General features: G+C 33.8%; 2 protein-coding genes across 20 annotated transcripts; one reads left to right on the top strand and one right to left on the bottom strand.

Annotated features, from left to right (window-relative positions):
• The first annotated feature begins 712 nt into the window (after positions 1–712).
• Positions 713–11,760, top strand: LOC137723790 (putative syntaxin-131). Of its 19 annotated transcripts, XM_088693792.1 has the most exons (18): positions 716–1,008; positions 1,356–1,499; positions 1,597–1,664; positions 2,167–2,231; positions 2,335–2,445; positions 2,559–2,731; positions 2,970–3,032; positions 3,104–3,163; positions 3,357–3,429; positions 4,502–4,544; positions 4,692–4,752; positions 4,864–4,889; positions 4,972–5,049; positions 5,255–5,335; positions 7,582–7,670; positions 8,467–8,529; positions 9,173–9,247; positions 9,689–11,760. In XM_088693792.1, exons 14-18 carry the CDS (start codon positions 5,289–5,291, stop codon positions 9,805–9,807), a joined length of 393 nt encoding a protein of 130 aa, XP_088549918.1. In that variant the 5' UTR covers positions 716–1,008; positions 1,356–1,499; positions 1,597–1,664; positions 2,167–2,231; positions 2,335–2,445; positions 2,559–2,731; positions 2,970–3,032; positions 3,104–3,163; positions 3,357–3,429; positions 4,502–4,544; positions 4,692–4,752; positions 4,864–4,889; positions 4,972–5,049; positions 5,255–5,288; the 3' UTR covers positions 9,808–11,760. The 19 variants fall into 19 exon arrangements, 16 of the variants coding, with proteins under 16 accessions (XP_088549912.1, XP_088549918.1, XP_088549908.1 ...); XM_088693782.1 differs by lacking the exon at positions 3,104–3,163 and having other exon boundaries at positions 4,543–4,607; XM_088693781.1 differs by lacking the exon at positions 4,502–4,544.
• Positions 11,761–18,925: 7,165 nt separating this feature from the next.
• On the bottom strand, positions 18,926–21,162 carry LOC148696567 (GDSL esterase/lipase At1g28610-like). Its single transcript, XM_088693797.1, has 5 exons — positions 20,851–21,162; positions 20,509–20,739; positions 20,034–20,182; positions 19,690–19,966; positions 18,926–19,415 (listed from the first exon to the last, which is right to left on the bottom strand). The coding sequence occupies exons 1-5, from the start codon at positions 21,110–21,112 to the stop codon at positions 19,183–19,185; spliced, it is 1,152 nt and encodes a 383-aa protein (XP_088549923.1). The 5' UTR covers positions 21,113–21,162; the 3' UTR covers positions 18,926–19,182.

Below are 21,162 nucleotides of genomic sequence, written 5' to 3'. Positions count from 1 at the left end.
ATGTTTTTGTGTAGTTGTTGAAATGTCATCATGTCATAGTGTTTCTCTCAAACACTCATGTTGCTAGCTAATGTGGGGAATATCTACGTAATTTACTGCTTATGTTAAATTATTGAGGGGTCGTTTGATAATATTTTTTGTTTTTACTGTTTTGAAACTGAAAACGAAAGTCTTGTTTAATAACTACTTTCAGTAGTATTAAGTTTTTGAAAAAATGAACACTGAAAACTGCTTCATTGAGTTTTCAAAATCTATTATTGAGTTTTCACATTTTAGTTTTCAAGTTTTCATTTTTTTATTTAAAATAATTTCCAAACAAAATTTCAATTTTTTTTATAAAAATTAAAAATTAAAAACAAAAATTATCAAACGGCTCTTTAATTATCGACAAAAAAAAGTATATGTTAATTGTCCTTAGTTGGTTCAATTACTTGGTCAACTCTGAAATGCTTCATAAAGTTATTTTAAATTTTTATCTCCACCAAGTCCATCAATTCTTTTAAGAGAGAAGATTCTTACCGGATTCTTTTTGTGAGGATTCTAAGGATTCTCTAATCACATCAGTTCATCATAGATTATTGTAAATTTTTTTATTTAAAATTGAATATAAACAGTTTTCGTCAGATACTATTTATATTCAATTTTAAATAAAAATTTTATAATAATTTTTGACTTATGATATATGATGAACAGATTTGAGAATCCATGATACTCAGAAAGAGCATGCAGCGAGGATCCTCGTGAAATTCTTCTTTAACACTAGGAAATGGAAAATATACTCAGTTGGAAGGTGCCCTTGGGAGGCCATGCTGACGGAGATAGAGATGGGAGAGGGAGAGGGAGAGGGAGAGGGATAGAGGGAGACAGAAACAGAGCGACAGAGAGAGAAGGAAAGGGAAGAGTGGGCATCTCAGCGCCATTGCTGCAGATCCTTGATCTTCTTCGATCCCATCTCCGTGTTCTTCTCAGCCTCTCACAGTCGCAGCATCACTCGCTCACTCACTACAGGTACACCTCTTAAACCCCCTTTTGTATTTTTTGTCTGTGAACAGGGAGAGAGAATATAACCATGCCTGTGGTTGCTCTTCAAATTGGTGCATTATCAATGAATGGATCACGTCAGGTTGTGTTTTCAGTTTATCACCATAAATATTATCCATGTAATTTAAGCTTTGTTGTCAGATGGAAATTGATGTTTAATAGCTGTAGTAAAAGAAATATTGCTTTTGGTCATGTTGGGTGACCTCCTCTCCTCGAGATAATTAGAAAACTCTTTTGAACATGGCTCTTTTAATTTTTGTGTGTAAAGTTCCAATTTTCTTCTCATTTTCATGTGATGAATCATATTAATGGAGAATCATATGCAAGACAAATCCCAAACCTTTTTTCCATCGTCCAGATCGTGTCAAAGGCTGGGCATCCAGCTGCTTTGCTCCTCTCCATCTGATGTTGCCCCCTTGGCAGTTCTATCACCACTGTGAAAGGGCTGGAGCTTTTTGGTGAGCAATCTGCTACTTTACATCCTTTGTCTTTCTATTTGGAGATTCTTATTTTGTTCCTACCATAATTAACACGGTTTCTTTGATTACAATTCAGATGTCAAACTTAGGGATGCTTCAAAGAAATTGGGGAAAAAGTTTGCTACTGGAGCCTCTGTTGTTAAGGTATGATGGATATTATATTGTTTTGTCTGTATGCGATGATAAGAAATTTCCTCAAACAATCTTCACTGGAATTTTCTCCGTCATCCTATATATTGCAGCATTAATACATTTGATAAGAAATTTTCAGTTTCTGGTCACTTAAGATGGCAGGAAAATGGACACAATAAATTATCCATGGTCTTTATCTTGCTAGCTGAGAATTGGAAAGTGCCTGAAGTTATTAGTTATTAAACTCTTCCTTTTTGTTTGAAATGCGGGTGGTGTTGGACAAATGGGATAAAAGAAATGGTTGTTTCCCTGTGTTTTACTTTGTTGGTTGGCAAGAAGCATGTTCAGTTGATTCAATTTATTCTTCTACTTTCTATGACAAAGCAATCCTTTGCAGCCCTTTGGTATCTAGGTGTTTTTTTTTTTAATCTGGCATGCTATGTGCAATTACATACGTGTGAGAGACTTTTTAAATTAGACGCACTACGTGCTTCTTACGGATTTATAATGTCAGATTCTCATTCGGTTGCTGTTTTAAATTTGGGCTTTCATTTGGTTGAGCATCCTTCTCTCCAAAAGGTAACATTGTTTCTAATGCCTAATCAAATTTTGATTTCTTAGGTCATTACAATTTATGTAGTTTTGTAAAGAGAAATTGTTTACAAGCGCAAACAACTGCCAGATTTTATTTTGAAGTCTGAATATGCGAATAGAACCATATAATTATGGGACCGAACCAGTGCACCGATCAAAGACGTTAAGGCTGCTCTCATTGATAGCAATTGGGACATTGGTCAGAAACCCTTTCTTCCCATTTTTGTTGATGCTAATTTGAATCGGTTATGTGTGTGTGTGTGTGTGTGTATTTTAATCCTTATCAAAGTTGGTTTCTTTAATGAAATGCAGAGGCTGCGCAGAAGGAATTGAGGAGGAGAGGGAAGGTTTTGGCGTCGAAAAAGTCATCTCGGATGGCTGCTGAGGGCTTGCTGGCTCTGGCTCAGAATGAGAACAAGGCTGCTATTATTGAAGTTAACTGTGACACTGACTTTGTTGCTCGAAATGATATCTTTCAATACTTGGTAAGTGTGACTGATATGATTCCTCCATATTTTTTTAGTTCTATTTGATTAGTTGTTATTATAAGTATATGGTTGCGTACTAAATTTCAGTCGTCCTTTTTTCCCCTTATTTCTTCTTCCTCTGCTTCGCTTTTGCTGCTTCTTCTTCTTCTTCTTCTTCCCCCTTTTGGTTCCCCCTCTCTTGCTTTATTTCTTCTGATATTTTCTCTCTCTCGCTCTCTTCAAAATCCCACAACAGTCTTTGAAGTTGGAGGCTTTTGCTCTGTTGGGTTTTTTTTCCAATAACTCAAAGGGCCGAAAGGTATTCCCTTTTGATATTCTTCTCTCCCAATTTCTTTAGGGTTAATTTCAATTTTTTTATGCTATTTGCAGTGGTGCTTTTTAGGGTTTAGCTATTTGATTTCACAGATTCATTACAGACACAGTAAATAGGTACATTTTAAATTCGTATTTCATAACTTGGTTGCTTGATTCTACTGCCACTGTTCATGGCTTCTCCTACGAGACAGCCGGGGTATGCAGAGATCATAATAGATTTTTTTTTTTTTAATATCTTTTACATAATGCTCTTAAATTTCAACATCTTATTTATAACAATGTTGCCAAAATGCATTCTGATTATCAGGTACATCACTATGGAAGAACTAGAGCAAGTCTTCCACGAATACGGCTTGCATGGTGAATTTTAATATTTCCAGGTACACCCATATCTATATCCTAAACAACTGTTATTATGTATCAGTTTGTTAGGGTCAACAAATGTTAAGGTCAATTTATATAATTTATTTTTGGTTTTCCAGGTACAACCATATCTCACTCCCTCTGGTGCTCTCTCTCTCTCTTTCTAAAATCTCTGTTGGGTTTCTACCAATATGTCAATTTGTATAATTTATTTTTTGATGTGAGATTTGGTGCATTTGATTTGGGTTCTGGTTTTGAGATGTTATTTGGATGATTTCTTTTTTGAGTTGGATTCATGATTTTTGCTTTACATCTCTTTATTTATTTATTTATTTTTTTTTTTTGTGTTCCTTCTTCTTCTTCTTCTTCTTATGGTCGCTGTAGCTTGCTGTGCATGTGATAGTTTCTTCCATGTCCAATATTATCCAAATTCATTACTGCATTTCAAGAGCTTGCGACTTATAACTTCGCTCCCAACTCCCAAGTGAGTCTTAGATAGCAAATCACCCTAATCGGCACACTCTAATCGATTACAAGTTTTCGGATCCTAAACACTTTGAAAGGGTTTCCAGAAAAGACATCATTCCAAAGGCGAGTAATGACACTGTCAATTTCCTCAACCAATCTTCACTGGAATTTTCTCCGTCATCCTATATATTGCAGCATTAACACATTTGATAAGAAATTTTCAGTTTCTGGTCACTTAAGATGGCAGGAAAATGAACACAATAAATTATCCATGGTCTTTATCATGCTAGCTGACAATTGGAAAGTGCCTGAAGTTATTAGTTATTAAACTCTTCCTTTTTGTTTGAAATGCGGGTGGTGTTGGACAAATGGGATAAAAGAAATGGTTGTTTCCCTGTGTTTTACTTTGTTGGTTGGCAAGAAGCATGTTCGGTTGATTCAATTTATTCTTTTACTTTCTATGAAACAATCCTTTGCAGTCCTTTGGTATCAAGGTTTTTTTTTTTTTTTTTTTGAACCAGCATTCATGCTATTTTATTGATTCACTACCCGATTAATAAAACTCATATTTTATTTTTATTGATTTTTGGCATCTGATTTTGGTTTTTGATGTTTTCTTAGTGATTGACTTCTTTGGTGTTCATTTTTTGATGTTTTCTCAGTGGTATGGTGACTGCCAGAATTACTGGGTTTTCAATTTTATTAGAATCGATTTTTAAGTCGCCGGGTCTGTATCCTTTTTGGTCAGTTTTGTTTTAATCTCATAATCTTTGTTTCCTTCGTCTCTAAATTTTGAACTTAAAACATGCAGACTCTAAGGGACACCATCCATCAAGAGTATCGTAATGTTGTCGAGAGGCAAGTTTTTACAGGTTTGAACCCCTCACTTGCCACTCATCAGTGGTTGCTATTTGTGGAGCTTCTACTTGAATTTCCATGATCTGATTTTATAGTTTATTTCTCTTGCATTGTGTGAATGTCAGTGATGGGCACAAGAGCTGATGAAGAGGTAAAACTTATTGCACTGTTGAAATTACGGTATATCTATACCACTGTGAAAGCTCATTTTCTAATTATTTAACTTTGTACAGACAATTGAAAGATTAATCCAGACAAGAGACACTGAACAAATTTTCCAGAAGCCAATCCAAGAACAAGGGGGAGGCCAGGTTTGTCAAATATCCTTTTTTATTCTCTGCCCCCAAGTAAGCACTTTTTACTATTGAAATTGTGCATTCTCTCACAAACTTGACACCTTTTTTTGACATCTTGAACAATTAATTTTAAGCTCCTAACTCTTCTAGCTTGGGTTGTACAAACACTTAATTTTCTGATTAAGATTGATCATTTCCAAAATTGTGTATCAAATTGTAGATAATGGACGCTCTGGCTGAAATTCAAGAGCCACATGATGCTGTTAGAGATCTTGAGAGGAAGTTGCTCGATTTACAACAGGTAACTTCTTAGTTTGTTCAATGATGTGTACTCTCTGATGGAAATGAAGTTGCTATATAATACAGATGTCTTCCACAGGCCTTACTTTTTAGAGGTAACTTTACAATTTGGTATTGCCGTAATGAATATAATAACATTTTAGATTACATTGATCTGTATTATTTTAAAGTATATTTAAAGATTAGTTTATAGGTGTATACACTTAATATTGGATATATGATATTTTTCAGGTTTAGTTTGATTCCAACTCCTTTTTTTAGTTTATTTGAATAAAAAATTGGTAAGTTCGAGTCCAATTTGATTATTTCTTGCTTTTCTGCTTCTTTTTTCCTGCTTTTCTGCAGCTTATCTGCTGCCTGTCTGCTCTCCCCCTTTTCTGCTGCTGTCCATTGCCTTAAACAAAAACAAAAAAAAAAACCCATTTGCCAAAGCCACCAAAGCCACAAGAAAAGACAAGTAGAATTTCATATTCTCTACCCACTTTTATTCATGATTGCTGTTGGCTTCCTTTTTTTAGAAAGGAAAAGTCCCGCTCTCCTTGGACAATACCATCGTTCTCAAAACATCGATCCGGAAAGACATCTGATAGAATTTATTTTGAGTCTAAATTATTAAATTAGGAGACCTAAGAAGATATTTTGTGCTGATTGCTATTTGATAACTCTGTTTTTCTCTTTTGGCTACCACCTTGCTTTCCTCTTTTTCCTCTTGCTCTGCTGCTTTTTCAGTGTTACAACCTCTCTGCAAAAAACACACTATGTGTTATGCATGTTTTTGTTCATGCATCTATTCTTTGTTGTGGTGGTGACTCTGTGAATGGAATTCTCAGTTATCTATTCCTCTACAATACATAGTGCATCTGATTTTTCTTCATTGATAGATGATGCCACATGCCTCAGATTTTTATGCCTTCACTCTGTTGGTTCTTTTGTGATTGTTATTGTTTATTTTAAAATGTGTATGCTGTGTGTCATGCACAGATTAGAGCATAGATCCATGATTTACAATCATCATAATCCTCACATCAAACTTAGTTAAGTTCAATGTTGTTTTTTGAAACTTAATATGCTGTTATCAATAACGTTAAGTTTAAATCATCATTTTATCATAACATTATGTATTTAAATTTAACTAATAATGTTAAGTAATAAAATGACGTAACAAAACAATATTCATTGACACACGCCAAAAACAAGAATCTTCATTAACGTTATTTATAAACCAATAACATCATTAGAATAAAAATTAATGTTACGATTATTAAAATCATTTTACAAAGCATACCAAGTATAACGTTACGATCATTTTACTGATCATATATCCTTAACGTTATTAGTAATAATTTTATTTAATGTTATTAGACACTCCTTAATTAGGGTTATATTGAAATTCGGATTGTTACAAAGCATACCAAGTATAATGTTAAGGTTATTAGAATAAGTTATTATCATTTTACAAATTAACTAAGTATAACGTTATCGTATACGTTAATCTTTGTCATTCGAGTGGTGTAGCTTTCTTCACTAACGAATGTAACCATTAAGACTTGGAATGTCTTTGGGGGGTAAGAAATAACATTGCTAATTTTGAATTTATGGGTTCGAATTTTTGTCGAGTATGTGATTCTTGCAAAAGAGTTGTAAATATCGTTGTAAATATGTGTAAATAGAATTGTAAAACAGAGAGAGAAAATTAACTTTAAACAGATAAAGGAAACTAAATTAGAGCAAAAACTTCCAGTCTTTATAAATGTGAGGTTTTTCAGTGTGTTTTGTAAAAAGGTTTTATTCTTTCTTACAAATATAGCTTTCTCAGTTATGCAATGCTTTGAATGGAAAAAAAAAACCGTTGTAATGTTGGTGTTTTGTGTATTTGTTTCACATCTGTGTTGCAAAGATTTGATTCAAATTGGTGGATTTGGGCAAGAAACTAAGAAACCGTAACATTTCTTTCAGTTTTAAGAGCTGAAATGGACATGCATGTGTTTCTCTTTGTGAGATATAAGGGATTGAGGAATTTTGAGAGTGGTGGCTAGCTAGGGAATAGAGAAGGAATAATTTTTTTGTTTTGGGATCTAGAGTTTACTGCAAAGTTGATTTCTCTTGATTTTTTGTTGTTTTAATATCTTTTGTTCGTGTATTTGAATGCATTTTTTTTAATTTCTGCCTATTTATCTAAACCCCTATTCAATTTGTTGGAATTCATCAGAGAGTATTGGGTCTAATCATTTCCTTTTAATTTTTCAGGTTGTTTTTTTATTACTATAGGGGAGTTGCAGATGTCCATGTCAGATTCCTAAGGAAAAAGAACCATTTTTGTGGATATATTGAAACATGTAAGAAATTGTTCTCCACTAACATATTAGGAGAAATTAGAATTTTTCCAGTAAATTTGTTCTCTTTTGGTTAAATAGTTTAAGGCAATATGGACAGATTACTTCAAAATTCAAATTGAATGATGGTTTATTGGTGTGAATTATGTTACATGTTTAGTTTCTTTTAGTTTTACTATTCTGATAGATGTGTATGTATTAATATTCAATTTATCCCCATTCTCTTATGGTGTTTACTAAACTGTTGTGCACTATTGCTGTACAACCTCTGATGGTTCCATTGTTGGGCAAAAAATTGAGATTAAATTTAATTACAAAATAAAAAACTAGATCACTGCAGACTCTGATGTTGTTTGCATATTTAGTTGTTTTGTAACTTAGTTGATTTGGGTTGGTTTGTATAGTTTTTTTTCGTCTTGGAGCCACTGGCTTGCAGGTTTTCGAGTGTTAAATTGTTTTCTCCTTGCTATAATATATTCTACAATAACATGTTAACAATTGTTTCAGTCAACATGATCTGACCGCATTTCCAAAGAAAATTAAAAAAAGTAATGATCAACTCACATGTTAAAAAAATTATAAATTTAAAGAACATGAATTAACCACCACTGCCTGCTTAGTTTAACATAGATTTCCTCCACTTGATTGCTAAGAAAATGTTCAGAAACAAAACAGCTTAATTTTAGTGCTATTGTCGTGATGAATGTTATTTGGACTAGCTTATTAAGTTTTGGATAACTTATGAATTTAAAGGTCTTCAGTTTTAATATTTAAACAGCAATGTGTGTTTATTTTTCAGTGCAGTGGTTAAAGAAGCGTACAAGAAAAGTTCTGTTTATTTCTTCAGAAAAGATTAAGAAAGGTGAGTTGGACATAGAAGATGGAATTTCAACTTTGAGTTTTAACTCTTCACTGTTTATTTTTTATTCAGTCTTTGGCAAGCCATCATACATAATAACATAACTTAGCATTTACCAAACAATTAAACATGTAACATAACTTAACATTTACATTTTTCATTTACAGTTGGTAGCCACGAATCAACCCACTATCAACATTGGAGTGTGCCTTAAAAGTTTAAGTCATGTTTTTTATTCTATTTTATAAAATGAATGAAGTTCTGAAGTTTTTTGTCTTATGAAACTTAGGTAATATATATCATTTCTTAAATATAATACATGCAAATACAAAAATTTGTAAGCTGTATCGATGAAACATTTTAGGATTAAGAAATATTGATGCCTAAAATCCTGTCATCAGTTTTTTCCATCAAAATTTTTCAATCGGTTCAGTTCTTTTCAAATATGTATAATTTCTTTGTGCAACGTCTCTTTTAGTTTCTTGGTCAAGCATTTTAAATCATTACTAACTATTTAGTAAAAGTAGTTTTATAGAAAATGCTTGAGCTTCTTGCAATAACTTTTGTTTGCAAACGTTTTCCAACTTATTTGTTATCAATATTGTTCCTATTTTCGAAAACCTTTTTTCAAGTCTGCTTGAATCAGGACTTACCGAATCAAGGCAGCTGCAAGGAAATTTGAGCTTTGGCATGTATAGATACGATTTTGCAACGAAGCTAGGTACCTGACTTATTGGATGTGAAGATTTGTATGACCGAATTTGTGATTAAAATACTTGGATTTTATTAAATTTTTCATGATTTTATAGAGTTTTTCGTTTAAATTTGTGGGTTTTAGTTTAAATTGTGGGTTTTGGAGATTGAATATGTAATGGCTGCTTGAGAAACTAACAGTATACAAAATTTGAATGATTCTATTTGTTTCTATCTTTTTTTTTCTGCATTTGTCTGCTATTGACTATTCTGATTTCCTCTGGCTAGCGGACTCTCTGAAAATGTGTTTTGGCTTTTTTAATTCAAAAACTAAAACTCATTTCGTTTGTCGATGATGCTTTGTTATGAGGTATTGCTATAAAATGGAGAAATTAACACTGATTCTATTACTATGTGTACATCAGTTTGTAATATCTAATCTTAAATTTTTTTTTCTTTTTTTTGGTAGTCAGAAAGAAGGCACTCAAATTACTTATGCTCCAACCCATTTCAACAATTTATCAAGCTTTAGTTGAAGCTCTTGGGAAGCATATCCATTATATTGCCAACCTTGCAAAGCCTTGGTAAATAATGTCAGTTGTTGCTTCTCCAACTCTTTTCCCTAATTTAGTTTTTTAAGCTTCATTTCTTCTTTCCTCTATGTAGTTTTGATTGTGTTGGGAGTTAGTAGCTTTGGTTTCGACATTGTTTTGTTTGTGATAGATCTCAATATATTGCAAAGATTTTGCATTAACTTATTTTTTCATTTGCCCGTGTTCTAATCCAAAATGTTTAAAGTCGGTTGAATATTACAAACTGGTATAGGTTTGGTTATAATAAAAGAAGTAATATAAATTATTACTATGACACAGTACCATTGCGAGAGGTCTTTTATTAATCTCTCTATCTATGACAGTACCAAATATATCATAATGAGACTAATATTTAAAACCATGTTTATTAGGGTGTTTGTATCCGCCAGCAGGGGTAGTTTACCTTGGGGGTTGCAACGAATGTGGAGATTCGTTAGACCAATGATCAATTGATAGAAATTATCATTTAGCCCAGCAAAAATGACTATTAAATCTTAACATTGGGAGAAAACTAGGAGTCTCTTTTTTTTTTTTTTTAACTTTTATTTATTTTTTATTTGCCGATACTAGGAGTCTCAAAACCAAATAGTGTTATATTTGAATAAATTTTTATTTGATCGACTGAAAGTAAAAATTATATTTTTTTGGCAAGTACGCACGAACTTACACTCCTAAATACTCATAGCACAAACGAACGATGGACTCAGATAAACACCTACAAATAAATATACTACGCACAGATACTATAATGGTTTCTTCTCAGAATGCTTATCAAGGCCTTCAGTAATGACCCTTCTGAAATGATGGATATATTGTCGATATTATTGATCAATTGAGTATGCATGATAACTTTAAGTAATCATTGCCATAAAAAGTTGAAGTGATTACTCACACCAGGAATCAGTTATCTCATCAGCAGCTTTATTTTTATCTAAGATCGAATTTGATACCTGTAGGTGTATATAGGTTAAATCGATTGTTAAGATGACAATTTAATCACTTTTCAACATCCGATATCTCCATCTCTCTGTTCTGGATTTTTACTTGAAATGAATAGATTCCACGTGTTTCATTTAGCAAAATGAGCAGTGGATAGTGCTAACTCATTTTTCTTACATTCACACCAATATGAGCACTTTTCTTGGCAATGTAGTGCTTAGCGTAAAATTAGAATGTGGTTCAGTTGTATTGAATTTGTTCAATTAACCACTGGTCCATTTATAGTTCATTTAATCTTTTGAATTAGTAAGCTACTGTGTTGTGTCCTTTACATTTCTTGGTATGCTATTGATATGGAAAACATCATCTATCTGTTCTATTTATCGCATGACATAAGAATCAAAGTAGACTTGGCGTCCCTTTTGTGGTCTTTTTTGTGTTAGCAGATGCCATCAGATAGGCAAAATCATATCGGCTACAAAGTGCAATGAATGCTACAGGTTAGTATGTTTCGCCATATGCCTTCATTGTGGCATTGCCCTCTCTGTGACAATTAAGCATTATAATTTCACTTTGTGGAATGATATTAAGTTGACTTATGGAATATACAAGGTTGTGTCATGCATGAAAATTTCATCATGCATTTTTTACTTAAACTACTATGCTTTTGTTCAATTGACTGTAACTCATGCCGCAGTTTGCTTCACAAACCTCTACGATTATCTTCCATACAGTATGTTGCAAGTTTGAGGATATCTCTACATCTTAATTTCTGCTCTCTGTGCTTGCTTCAAGTTTGTAATTTTGCGTGTTACATTGCCCCACTTGATTTGATTATAAAAATGTAAAACAAAATCTGTCAATGATTTACAAATTTGTATTCGATTTTTGATGTTTTTCCAGTGTAAGGCATATGTTGCACAAACATGTAAATGGTACAAATTATTTGGTTTTGGACAGTAAGCTTTGAGTTTTACAAGAAAAATCAAGAAAGTGTGACACTTATCTATCCCTCTGTTCTTTCAAAATTATGTTTAATTTATTCAGGTTAAATGTGTCTTATTCATGCACTTAAGGCTGGTGCATTCAAGGTCCCGCAACAAAGCGCGGGAATATTTTCTAGTCATTTCTAAAGAAAGCAAGGAAACTAAAGTGAAATGTTTTTGCTGTCCTACCAACGACATCAAGGATAATGTCGTTTGTGAAAGCGTCGTGTCATTTATCTCTTCACCACCAAACCTTCCACCAAGGACTTGTCAAAGTAAAACATACTACTAGTTAGTTTTTGCACCACCAAACCTTCCGCCGCCTTTGACTTTTAACCGGCAAACATACCATATGTGGTTAGCAAAGTAGCAAACCCAGAAACGGAAATTGCACCACAACGAGAAACATGTCCTTGTGGTTGGGTCTCTGGAAACTTTTAAATGTGAAAGGAATGAGTTTTACAGAGTACTGATTGATTTAGTTGTAGGTAGATAACTAGATTAATTGTATACCTAAAAATAGGCTGTCGTCAAATTCTGTTTCTTGTGTTCACAACACTCATCACGACAATGCTGATTAATGTTTGCAACAAAGTGAGAGGTTAACCATTTATGTTAGTTATTTGATGACTCAAAGGCGAAAACATGACATATTTAGTGGTTATACTTTCTTGATTTTGACTTTATATTTGGCCAATCTTCTTGTTGACATACCGATTAAATATTGACATTGTGACATCTCTAATTGTCTAACACAGTAACTAACCATCATATAAGGTAGAGGGGTGTGGTAAAATGGCCATGGATGACTCTCTTTTAAATTTTGGAAGAAATCTCAAAGTTAAAATGTCTCGTTCTTTATTTATCAAAACAATAATGATTATAGGATAAAAGCAAAGTAGCTGATCAAATACAAGCTATATGGGTTTGGTAAATTGGCCATGGATCAAGCCCTTGGCAATGTAGCGATAGCTGCTTCTGTGAAGTGAGTACCATCCCAGTTTGCGTATGATCTCTACAGGCTGCCGATCCAATTGGGGGTTTGCAACTAGTCAATGCGGCTAAACACCCAATTGGCAAGTTTCCAGGCACCACCAACTCCACTGCCCCTTCTTCTATCAATACCTGCCATAAGGCCCCAAGATTAATTAGGTGACAAAGTTTTGTGTACAATGGCTTTTAATGACTAATATATAATATAAAAATACTAATATTAGACGCTTACAAGTATGTAAGTAACTGTAAATTGTTAGATGTTATTATCAAACTCTCGTGTGTGTATGAATGTAATTGTAAGTTGTTGATGCATGAGGTGACAAATTTTATATACGATGATATTATTGAGCTAAGATGTTAGGGGTAATTTGGCGCATGCATGGATGAATGTGACCGCTCATTGATGTATTACTGATGTAACATACACCGGTGGCCTTAGTTGTTGCTTCGACACCATACTGAAGCTTTGAGTAACATACACCGGTGGCCTTAGTTGTTGTTTCGACACCATACTGAAGCTTTGAGTTGTTGTTTCGACACCATACTGAAGCTTTGAGTTGTTATTATAATACATTTCTAGCTACGTGCTTATGATGCTTTTTTGCAGTTGGAGCTTTAAATATTATAGACGTCTTCAACTAGACATTTTTCTGAATTTCTAGTGGCGGTGCTGATTTGGGGAAAATTGCAATTAAAATAATACTGGTGATGGTCCTATGAGCTATGAACAGGAGCACAAGTTCCCTCGTTACGCTAGTATGTACGTACACTAAATCAAGGAACCGACCAATGTAACAAAAGCTACCAGACATGTTTTTGTGTAGTTGTTGTAATGTCATCATGTCATGGTGTTTCTCTCAAACACTCATGTTGCTAGCTAATGTGGGGAACATCCACGTAACTTACTGCTTATGTTAAATTATTGAGGGGTCGTTTGATAATATTTTTTGTTTTTACTGTTTTGAAATTGAAAACGAAAGTCTTTTTTAGTAACTACTTTCAGTATTAAGTTTTCGAAAAAAATGAACATTGAGAACTGCTTCATTGAGTTTTCAAAATTTATTATTGAGTTTTCACTTTTTAGTTTTCAAGTTTTCATTTTTAATTAAAATAATTACCAAACAAAATTTCAATTTTTTTATAAAAATTAAAAATTAAAAACAAAATATTATCAAACGGCCCTTTAATTATCAACAAAAAAAAAGTATATGTTAATTGTCCTTAGTCGGTTCAATTACTTGGTCAACTCTGAAATGCTTTATAAAGTTGTTTTATCTCCACCAACTCTATCAATTCTTTTAAGAGAGAGGATTCTCGCCGGATTCTCTTTGTGAGGATCTTAAGAATCCTCAAATCACATCCGTTCATCATACATCGTGCGGTCAAAAATCATTGTAAATTTTTTATTTAAAATTGAATATAAACAGTTTTCGTCAGGTACTGTTTATATTCAATTTTAAATAATAAATTTATAATGATTTTTTACCGCACGATGTACTATGTACGAATATGATTTAAGAATCCCCATGATCCTCACAAAGAGGATGCGGCGAGGATCCTCATGAAATTCTTCTTTAACACTAGGAAATGGAAAAGTATACTCAGTTGGAAGGTGCCCTTGGGTGCTGATGCACCATGAGGATGATGATCGATTCTAATTATATTTAAATTCTTGAGTGCTACGGTGGGTTAGTATTTATAAGTTGATCAATTAATATTATATTTCTGATTGTTTTGTCTTAAACCGTGTAATACCAAAGAAAAGGAAAGTGGCTCGTAGGTTACGCATATAAGAAAATTTATTTGATATCTGTGCAGTCAGATTTTTGTGTTTGGTTCTCCTTTTCTTCGTATCATTCCTAAAGAAAGCAAGGAAACTAAAGTGAAATGTCTTTCCTGTCCTACCAACGACATCAAAGATACTGTCGTTTGTGAAAGCGTCGTGTCGTTTATCTCTTCCCCACCAAACCTTCCACCAAGGACTTGTCAAAGTAAAACATACTACTAGTTAGTTTTTGCAACACCAAAGCTTCCGCCGCCTTTGACTTTTAAACGTCAAACATACCATATGTGGTTAGCAAAGTAGCAAACCTTGAAACGGAAATTGCACCACAACGAGAAACATGTCCTTGTGGTTCAGTCTCTTGAAACTTTTAAATGTGAAAGGAATGAGTTTTACAGAGTACCGGCTGATCTAGTTGTAGGTAGATAGCTAAATTAATTTTATACCTAAAAACAGGCTGTTGTCAAATTCTGTCTCTTGTGTTTACAATACTCGTCACGATAATGCTGATTAATGTTTGCAACAAAGTGAGGGGTTAACCATTTATGTTAGTTATTTGATGACTCAAAAGCGAATACCATCCCAGTATGTGAGGGGTTAACCATCCCAGTTTGCTTTTGTTAAGTGAATACCATCCCAGTATGTGCCTATTAATGCTTTTTTCTTGCAGGGAATGCTGATATTGTCACCTTTCTTGAAGCAAAATTTTGCCTTGTAAGGTTAAGGTTGAACGGTAGTTGCTGAAATTAAAGTGCATAAGGTCGACAGCATACATAAAAGGCTAGGATTTTATACATAAACAACATTATGTTAAACTGATTAGTGATGATCAAGGTGAAGATGAAGATGGGACGTCGGACGGCCAAATTAAGATGAACATACATGATTAAGACTTTTAATACAATTAACTAACGACGTGAAGTATTTTTGTATATGTTTGAAGTCTTCGTTTAATCAAATATTAGTATATGTCCACACATAAATTGTGTGTAAAATTTTCTATTTTTGCTTTTAGAATTGAAGGAGAAAGGGAGAGAGTGAGAGAAGTTATTATTATTATTATTATTATTATTATTATTAGAGATGTTAAAATTATGTGTAAGTGAGGCTTAAACAAAAAACAGCAAAATTTTGTTTTGTAAAATTATATTACTATCCTTAACCTTTTTGTTGTGATACAAGACTCAATAGTTTTTTTTACCTTCTTTTTATTGACAAAAAAGATTGGGAATTATTATTAGCACTCCAAAAATCTCATTCTACACTCCAAATTTTCTATATTAGGAAAGAAAAATACACTTGTGAGGAGTGTAGAATGAGATTTTTGGAGTGCAAATAACACTTTCCAAATTAGAAATTGAAGAACCATTGTTTATTTTGATATTAGTTAAATGGAAAGGTTGGAAGTCCACCGGGCTGTAGCTCAGATGGTACAACGCTCGCTTAGCATGCAACAGGTACGGGAATCGATACCCGCATCTCCATTCTGTTTTTCCTTATTCCTTTTTATTTCTTGTCCTACCAACGACATCAAAGATACTGTTGTTTGTGAAAGCGTCGTGTCGTTTATCTCTTCACCACCAAACCTTCCACCAAGGACTTGTCAAAGTAAAACATACTACTAGTTAGTTTTTGCACCACTAAACCTTCCGCCGCCTTTGACTTTTAAACGTCAAACATACCATATGTGGTTAGCAAAGTAGCAAACCCAAAAACGGAAATTGCACCACAACGGGAAACATGTCCTTGTGGTTCAGTCTCTGGAAACTTTTAAATGTGAAAGGAATGGGTTTTATAGAGTACTGATTGATCTAGTTGTAGGTAGATAGCTAGATTAATATTATACCTAAAAACAGGCTGTCGTCGAATTCTGTTTCTTGTGTTTACAATACTCATCACGACAATGCTGATTAATGTTTGCAACAAAGTGAGAGGTTAACCATTTATATTAGTTATTTGATGACTCAAAGGCGAAAACATGACATATTTAGTGTTTATACTTTCTTGATTTTGACTTTATATTTGGCCAATCTTCTTGTTGACATACCGATTAAATATTGACACTGTAACATCTCTAATTGTCTAACGCAGTAACTAACCATCATATAAGGTAGAGGGGTGTGGTAAAATGGCCATGGATGACTCTATTTTAAATTTTGGAAGAAATCTCAAAGTTAAAATGTCTCGTTCTTTATTTATCAAAACAATAATGATTATAGGATAAAAGCAAAGTAGCTGATCAAATACAAGCTATATGGGTTTGGTAAATTGGCCATGGATCAAGCCCTTGGCAATGTAGCGATAGCTGCTTCTGTGAAGTGAATATCATCCCAGTTTGCGTATGATCTCTACAGGCTACCGATCCAATTGGGGGTTTGCAACAAAGTCAATGCGTCTAAACACCCAATTGGCAAGTTTCCAGGCACCACCAACTCCACGGCCCCTTCTTCTATCAATGCCTGCCACGAGGCCCCACGATTAATTAGGTGACAAAGTTTTGTGTACAATGGCTTTTAATGACTAATATATAATATAAAAATATTAATATTAGATGCTTAGACGTATGTAAGTAACTGTAAATTGTTAGATGTTATTATCAAAATCTCATATGTGTGTATGAATGTAATTGTAAGTTATTGATGCATGAGGTGGCAAATTTTATATACGATGATATTATTGAGCTAAGATGTTAGGGGCAATTTGGCGCATGCATGGATGAATGTGACCGCTCAGTGATGTATTACTGATGTAACATACACCGGTGGCCTTAGTTGTTGCTTCGACACCATACTGAAGCCTTTAGTTATTATAATACATTTCTAGCTACGTGCTTATGATGCTTTTTAGCAGTTGGAGCTTTAAATATTATAGACGTCTTCAACTAGACATTTTTCTGAATTTCTAGTGGCGGTGATGGTCCTATGAGCCATGAGCAGGAGCACAAGTTCCCTCGTTACGCTAGTATGTACGTACACACAATGGCGTAGTCAGAAATTATTCGATGGGTGGATTAAGTTAAAATTATTACTACAAAATTAAGTTTTTAATCCTATGTTGCCTACATAAAGTTATATAATAGTAAAAACTTGAATGTAGTAATTTGAAGCAATAATTTTATGTTATGTTTTCTAGATTTCTAGCCTTCAAAGCTTTCAAGTGAATAAAATAAGGAACCATTTGTGATATGGAAATTTTAATTTATTACTATTAAATATAATATTGGTTAAAGTGATGAGTTTATTTAACATCTATTAGCTCTTATTATTCTTAAAAATAGGCTTACTAATAAAAAATTTCATTTCTTATGTGAAATATGGCAATTAAAAATCATAAACTAACCTAAAAATTAATATTTCTATGCTTGAAGGACCAAACTCTCCCTATGCTATAGCCTAGGGGAGCCTTGGACTTGGCTCCGCCCGGTGCACAAAACCAAAAATGGCTTCAACACCATTAATATCAAATGTGGTATGGTAGGATTATACTTTAAACTATATAGCATATATAGGTTTAGTATTTTTATGTCAATTATTCTAAATTTTGTTAAGAAAGTGAATTATAAAGAGTAAAGTATTTTCCTTTTCTCAATTTTAGCCAATCTATACACTTAGGATGTTTATTTTATGATAAATTGACTTTCCGAAGAACTAGAGAAGGAAGCTAAGAGGTTGAAGGTCTTTGTGTCTAAATTTCATAATTTTTCATGGAGTAAAACGTTCCAATTTTGCAAATCAATCTTATTAGAACTGCACATATATGGGAGAGTGAAGATTTGAAGGGTTTCCCAATTTTTCCTAGCAACATAAGTTGTGATTTCACCATAAAACTAATTAACAATAAGAAAAGTAGCCCAATTACCATGCAAGGTCCCTCATTTCTCCGATGTGATATTCATATTCTCAATAGGTGCCCTCATGCGTGGCTAATTTTCAAGCTTAGCACGTGGACAATACAAATCGAGTGACGTGAAACATGTATGGCCGTTGGGCTTTACACAATGAACAACCTGCTCTGATACTATGACAAAGTTAAGGTTCTATCATAAAACCAATTGGTAATAGAGGAAGTAGCCCAATTACTTATATGCACATGCAAGGTTCCTCATTTCCTTGATGTGTTATTCATATTCTCAACAACATATGCTTCAAAACATAAGAGATAGTGTTACAAGTTTCTTATTTTTCAAAATTGTCCAAAAGCTAAACCGACCCCAAATCATGCGTGCGAAGTGATTGATGTGTTTCTCTAGCCAAGAAGGATTCTTTCCTAATTTGTCATTTTAGCTATTTAGGATTTTGTTTTGTTTTAGAAAAATTTCTACCACACCCTTAAAAAGTTTTTCTAATATAAATAGAATATCCTAAAGTCTCTCTAAAATATAACACCATACGATGTGTACACAAGCTATATTTCTTTTGCTTTTGTTTATCTGTGTATCCCAAATTGGGACATGGAGCCATGGAGGCCTTTTTATTTAATTTTTTTTTACATGATACAAGTAGCACATCTAGAGCGAGATTTGATAACATAGCTTCTGGTGCAAAGCCAAACACAATTAACTTCTTGAAGTATAAGCCCCCTAAAATTATTGATGCAACTTAAGTTGACTAAGTGACATCAATAAAATTCTTGTGTGATATAAATGGGAAAATAATCGGAGGCCAAGTCACAGTTGTGACACACAGGAGTTACTAAGGCGGGGAATGGTATAATTTCCATATAATAAAGCCTTGGCTATCCACCGGTTGGCTCCTTCAGTACAGTGCAGACCGTCCCAGTCGATAGCCTCTTCAGGGTTTGGACAAGCACTTGCCGGTGGAACACCACATTGTGCTGATGAGTTGTAATTGTATGTCCCCCCTCCTCCACAGCATGCTTTGGTTGCTTCCCAAGTAAATCCTGCAGTGACGTGAATCCGATGATTTATGAAAACTGAGAGGTTCAACATTTGAAACACTTCCAAACTTCATGTACCTTTAACAATAATCTTAAAAATTAATTAAAAATATTAAGGTCATTTGATGATCATTTCATTTTTTAAATTTTTTTTTTTTATTACAAAAAATTGAAAACTTGTGGCCATTGCTTTTAGTTTTTAGTTTGTTTTTAAATTTTTTTAACGAAAACTAAAAACTAAAATGATTAGTAAATGAGTGCTAGAGAGATGTTGTACCAAATTGTTTTGGAGACTGATACAGTTGTAACGTAGCACTGTAAACATCTCCATAAATGATGTTAGCATGAGGATGAAGGCTTCGAATCTGACTTAGCTTTATCTGAAGCTGCTCATTGTGATACTCAGAAAACTTGTTTAACCAAGTAAGACAACCAGTTGAAGGATCGTATTCACTCTCATCTGAACCCTCATAGAATGTAAGATAAGTAGGGAGGCAACCAATTGGAAAGTTGCCTGGTACCAAAAGTGTTGATGCCCCATGCTCAATCAACTCCTGCAGAGCAATGCAACCATAAAATTAAATCATAGAAGCCTACAATTTATATGATTTCAACTCTTACATTGATAGCTGAAGCCATTGCTTCCATCACTACTGGAACAAATGTTCGAACAATTTGAAAACTGTCTCCTGCAAACAACGCATGGGTGTAATCGTTGCCTCCAATCGGTCCCATAAGAACTAGAGAACTTGAGAGGAGATCCCTGCAGTCTGCAAATCAAAGATAAAAAAAAAAAGAGTAACTGATCAGTCACATCCAAGATGAAACCTTCACATTCAGGCCCCAAGTACAATTATTAATTGGAGTTGTTATTTATGTGGTAAATGGGGACAAGAAACAACTTGAAATTGTAAATTTGCATTTTAACACAATCATTGAAACTTACTTAGAAAGAAAAATTAGTTAAAATTTACTGCACCACAATTGTAGCAAAAAGTTTACTCTATAATTCCAAACGATAGAAATGTCGTTTAGTGTTAAAGTTAGAGAAATTAGACACATAATCTAAATGCTCATAAAAAGTTTGGTAATTGACCCGAAGCTGTATTGCATAAAGGTGATAACATTCCTTTGAACCAATCCACTTGAATTCTTAGAGAGAAGTTTGTAAATTCATTATAATGTCCCATTTGTTCAAGAAAGTCAGTGTCAAGTGCAGTGGCTCCTACTACTGCAAAATTCACACCCTCTTCAAAGTTGCGCACTGTTTCATTGACGTTCAGGATTTCAAAATAAGGTCGCACAAGAGGAAGTCCCAGAGATTCAGCTGCAAAAGATGAAGCCAAAAAGAACCTGATTATTTGTTAAATGAAAAAAATATGATTAGTATGGCTTTTTAATGGTATGAGATATAGATAAGTGGATGTATTGCACATACCAATGAAGTCTATGATTAAACGACCGTCGCAGCAGCGGCCGGTGGGGTGATGAAAGAAGTCCTCCCCATATGGAGGGAAGAAGAAGTGGAAAGGCTCGTCATGGTGGTAAAGGGCATTGAGGTATGAGTTGCCTGTATCAGCAGTTGAATCCCCAAAGCCAATGATTGAAGTGTAGCAACCAAGCGCATGTGGGATGATCACAACTGTTCCGACGAGTAGGAGGACGTTCATGGTCAAACTTGCCCGAAAATACCAAGCCATGGATCTCTCTCTATTTCCTACTCTCACTTACACGCAGCTTCAGTTATGTA

The sequence above is a fragment of the Pyrus communis genome, chromosome 5, assembly GCF_041283825.1.
Source record: "Pyrus communis isolate YQ-2024b chromosome 5, ASM4128382v1, whole genome shotgun sequence".
NCBI lineage: Eukaryota > Viridiplantae > Streptophyta > Magnoliopsida > Rosales > Rosaceae > Pyrus > Pyrus communis.
The sequence above is the reverse complement of the archived record's forward strand: the minus strand, read 5'-3'. Positions and strand labels throughout refer to the sequence as shown.

Excerpts from the sequence above, each read along its gene's own strand:
- LOC137723790 (XM_088693786.1), top strand. The coding sequence starts at position 5,289 with ATGATGCTGTTAGAGATCTTGAGAGGAAGTTGCTCGATTTACAACAG. Across the intron at positions 5,336-7,581 it reads AGTTGCTCGATTTACAACAG|GTTGTTTTTTTATTACTATA; the intron begins GTAACTTCTTAG and ends TTAATTTTTCAG. Across the intron at positions 9,248-9,688 it reads CGATTTTGCAACGAAGCTAG|TCAGAAAGAAGGCACTCAAA; the intron begins GTACCTGACTTA and ends TTTTTTTGGTAG.
- LOC148696567 (XM_088693797.1), bottom strand. The coding sequence starts at position 21,112 with ATGGCTTGGTATTTTCGGGCAAGTTTGACCATGAACGTCCTCCTACTC. Across the intron at positions 20,183-20,508 it reads TTTATGCAATACAGCTTCGG|ACTGCAGGGATCTCCTCTCA; the intron begins GTCAATTACCAA and ends TTTGATTTGCAG. Across the intron at positions 19,967-20,033 it reads CAATGGCTTCAGCTATCAAT|GAGTTGATTGAGCATGGGGC; the intron begins GTAAGAGTTGAA and ends ATTGCTCTGCAG.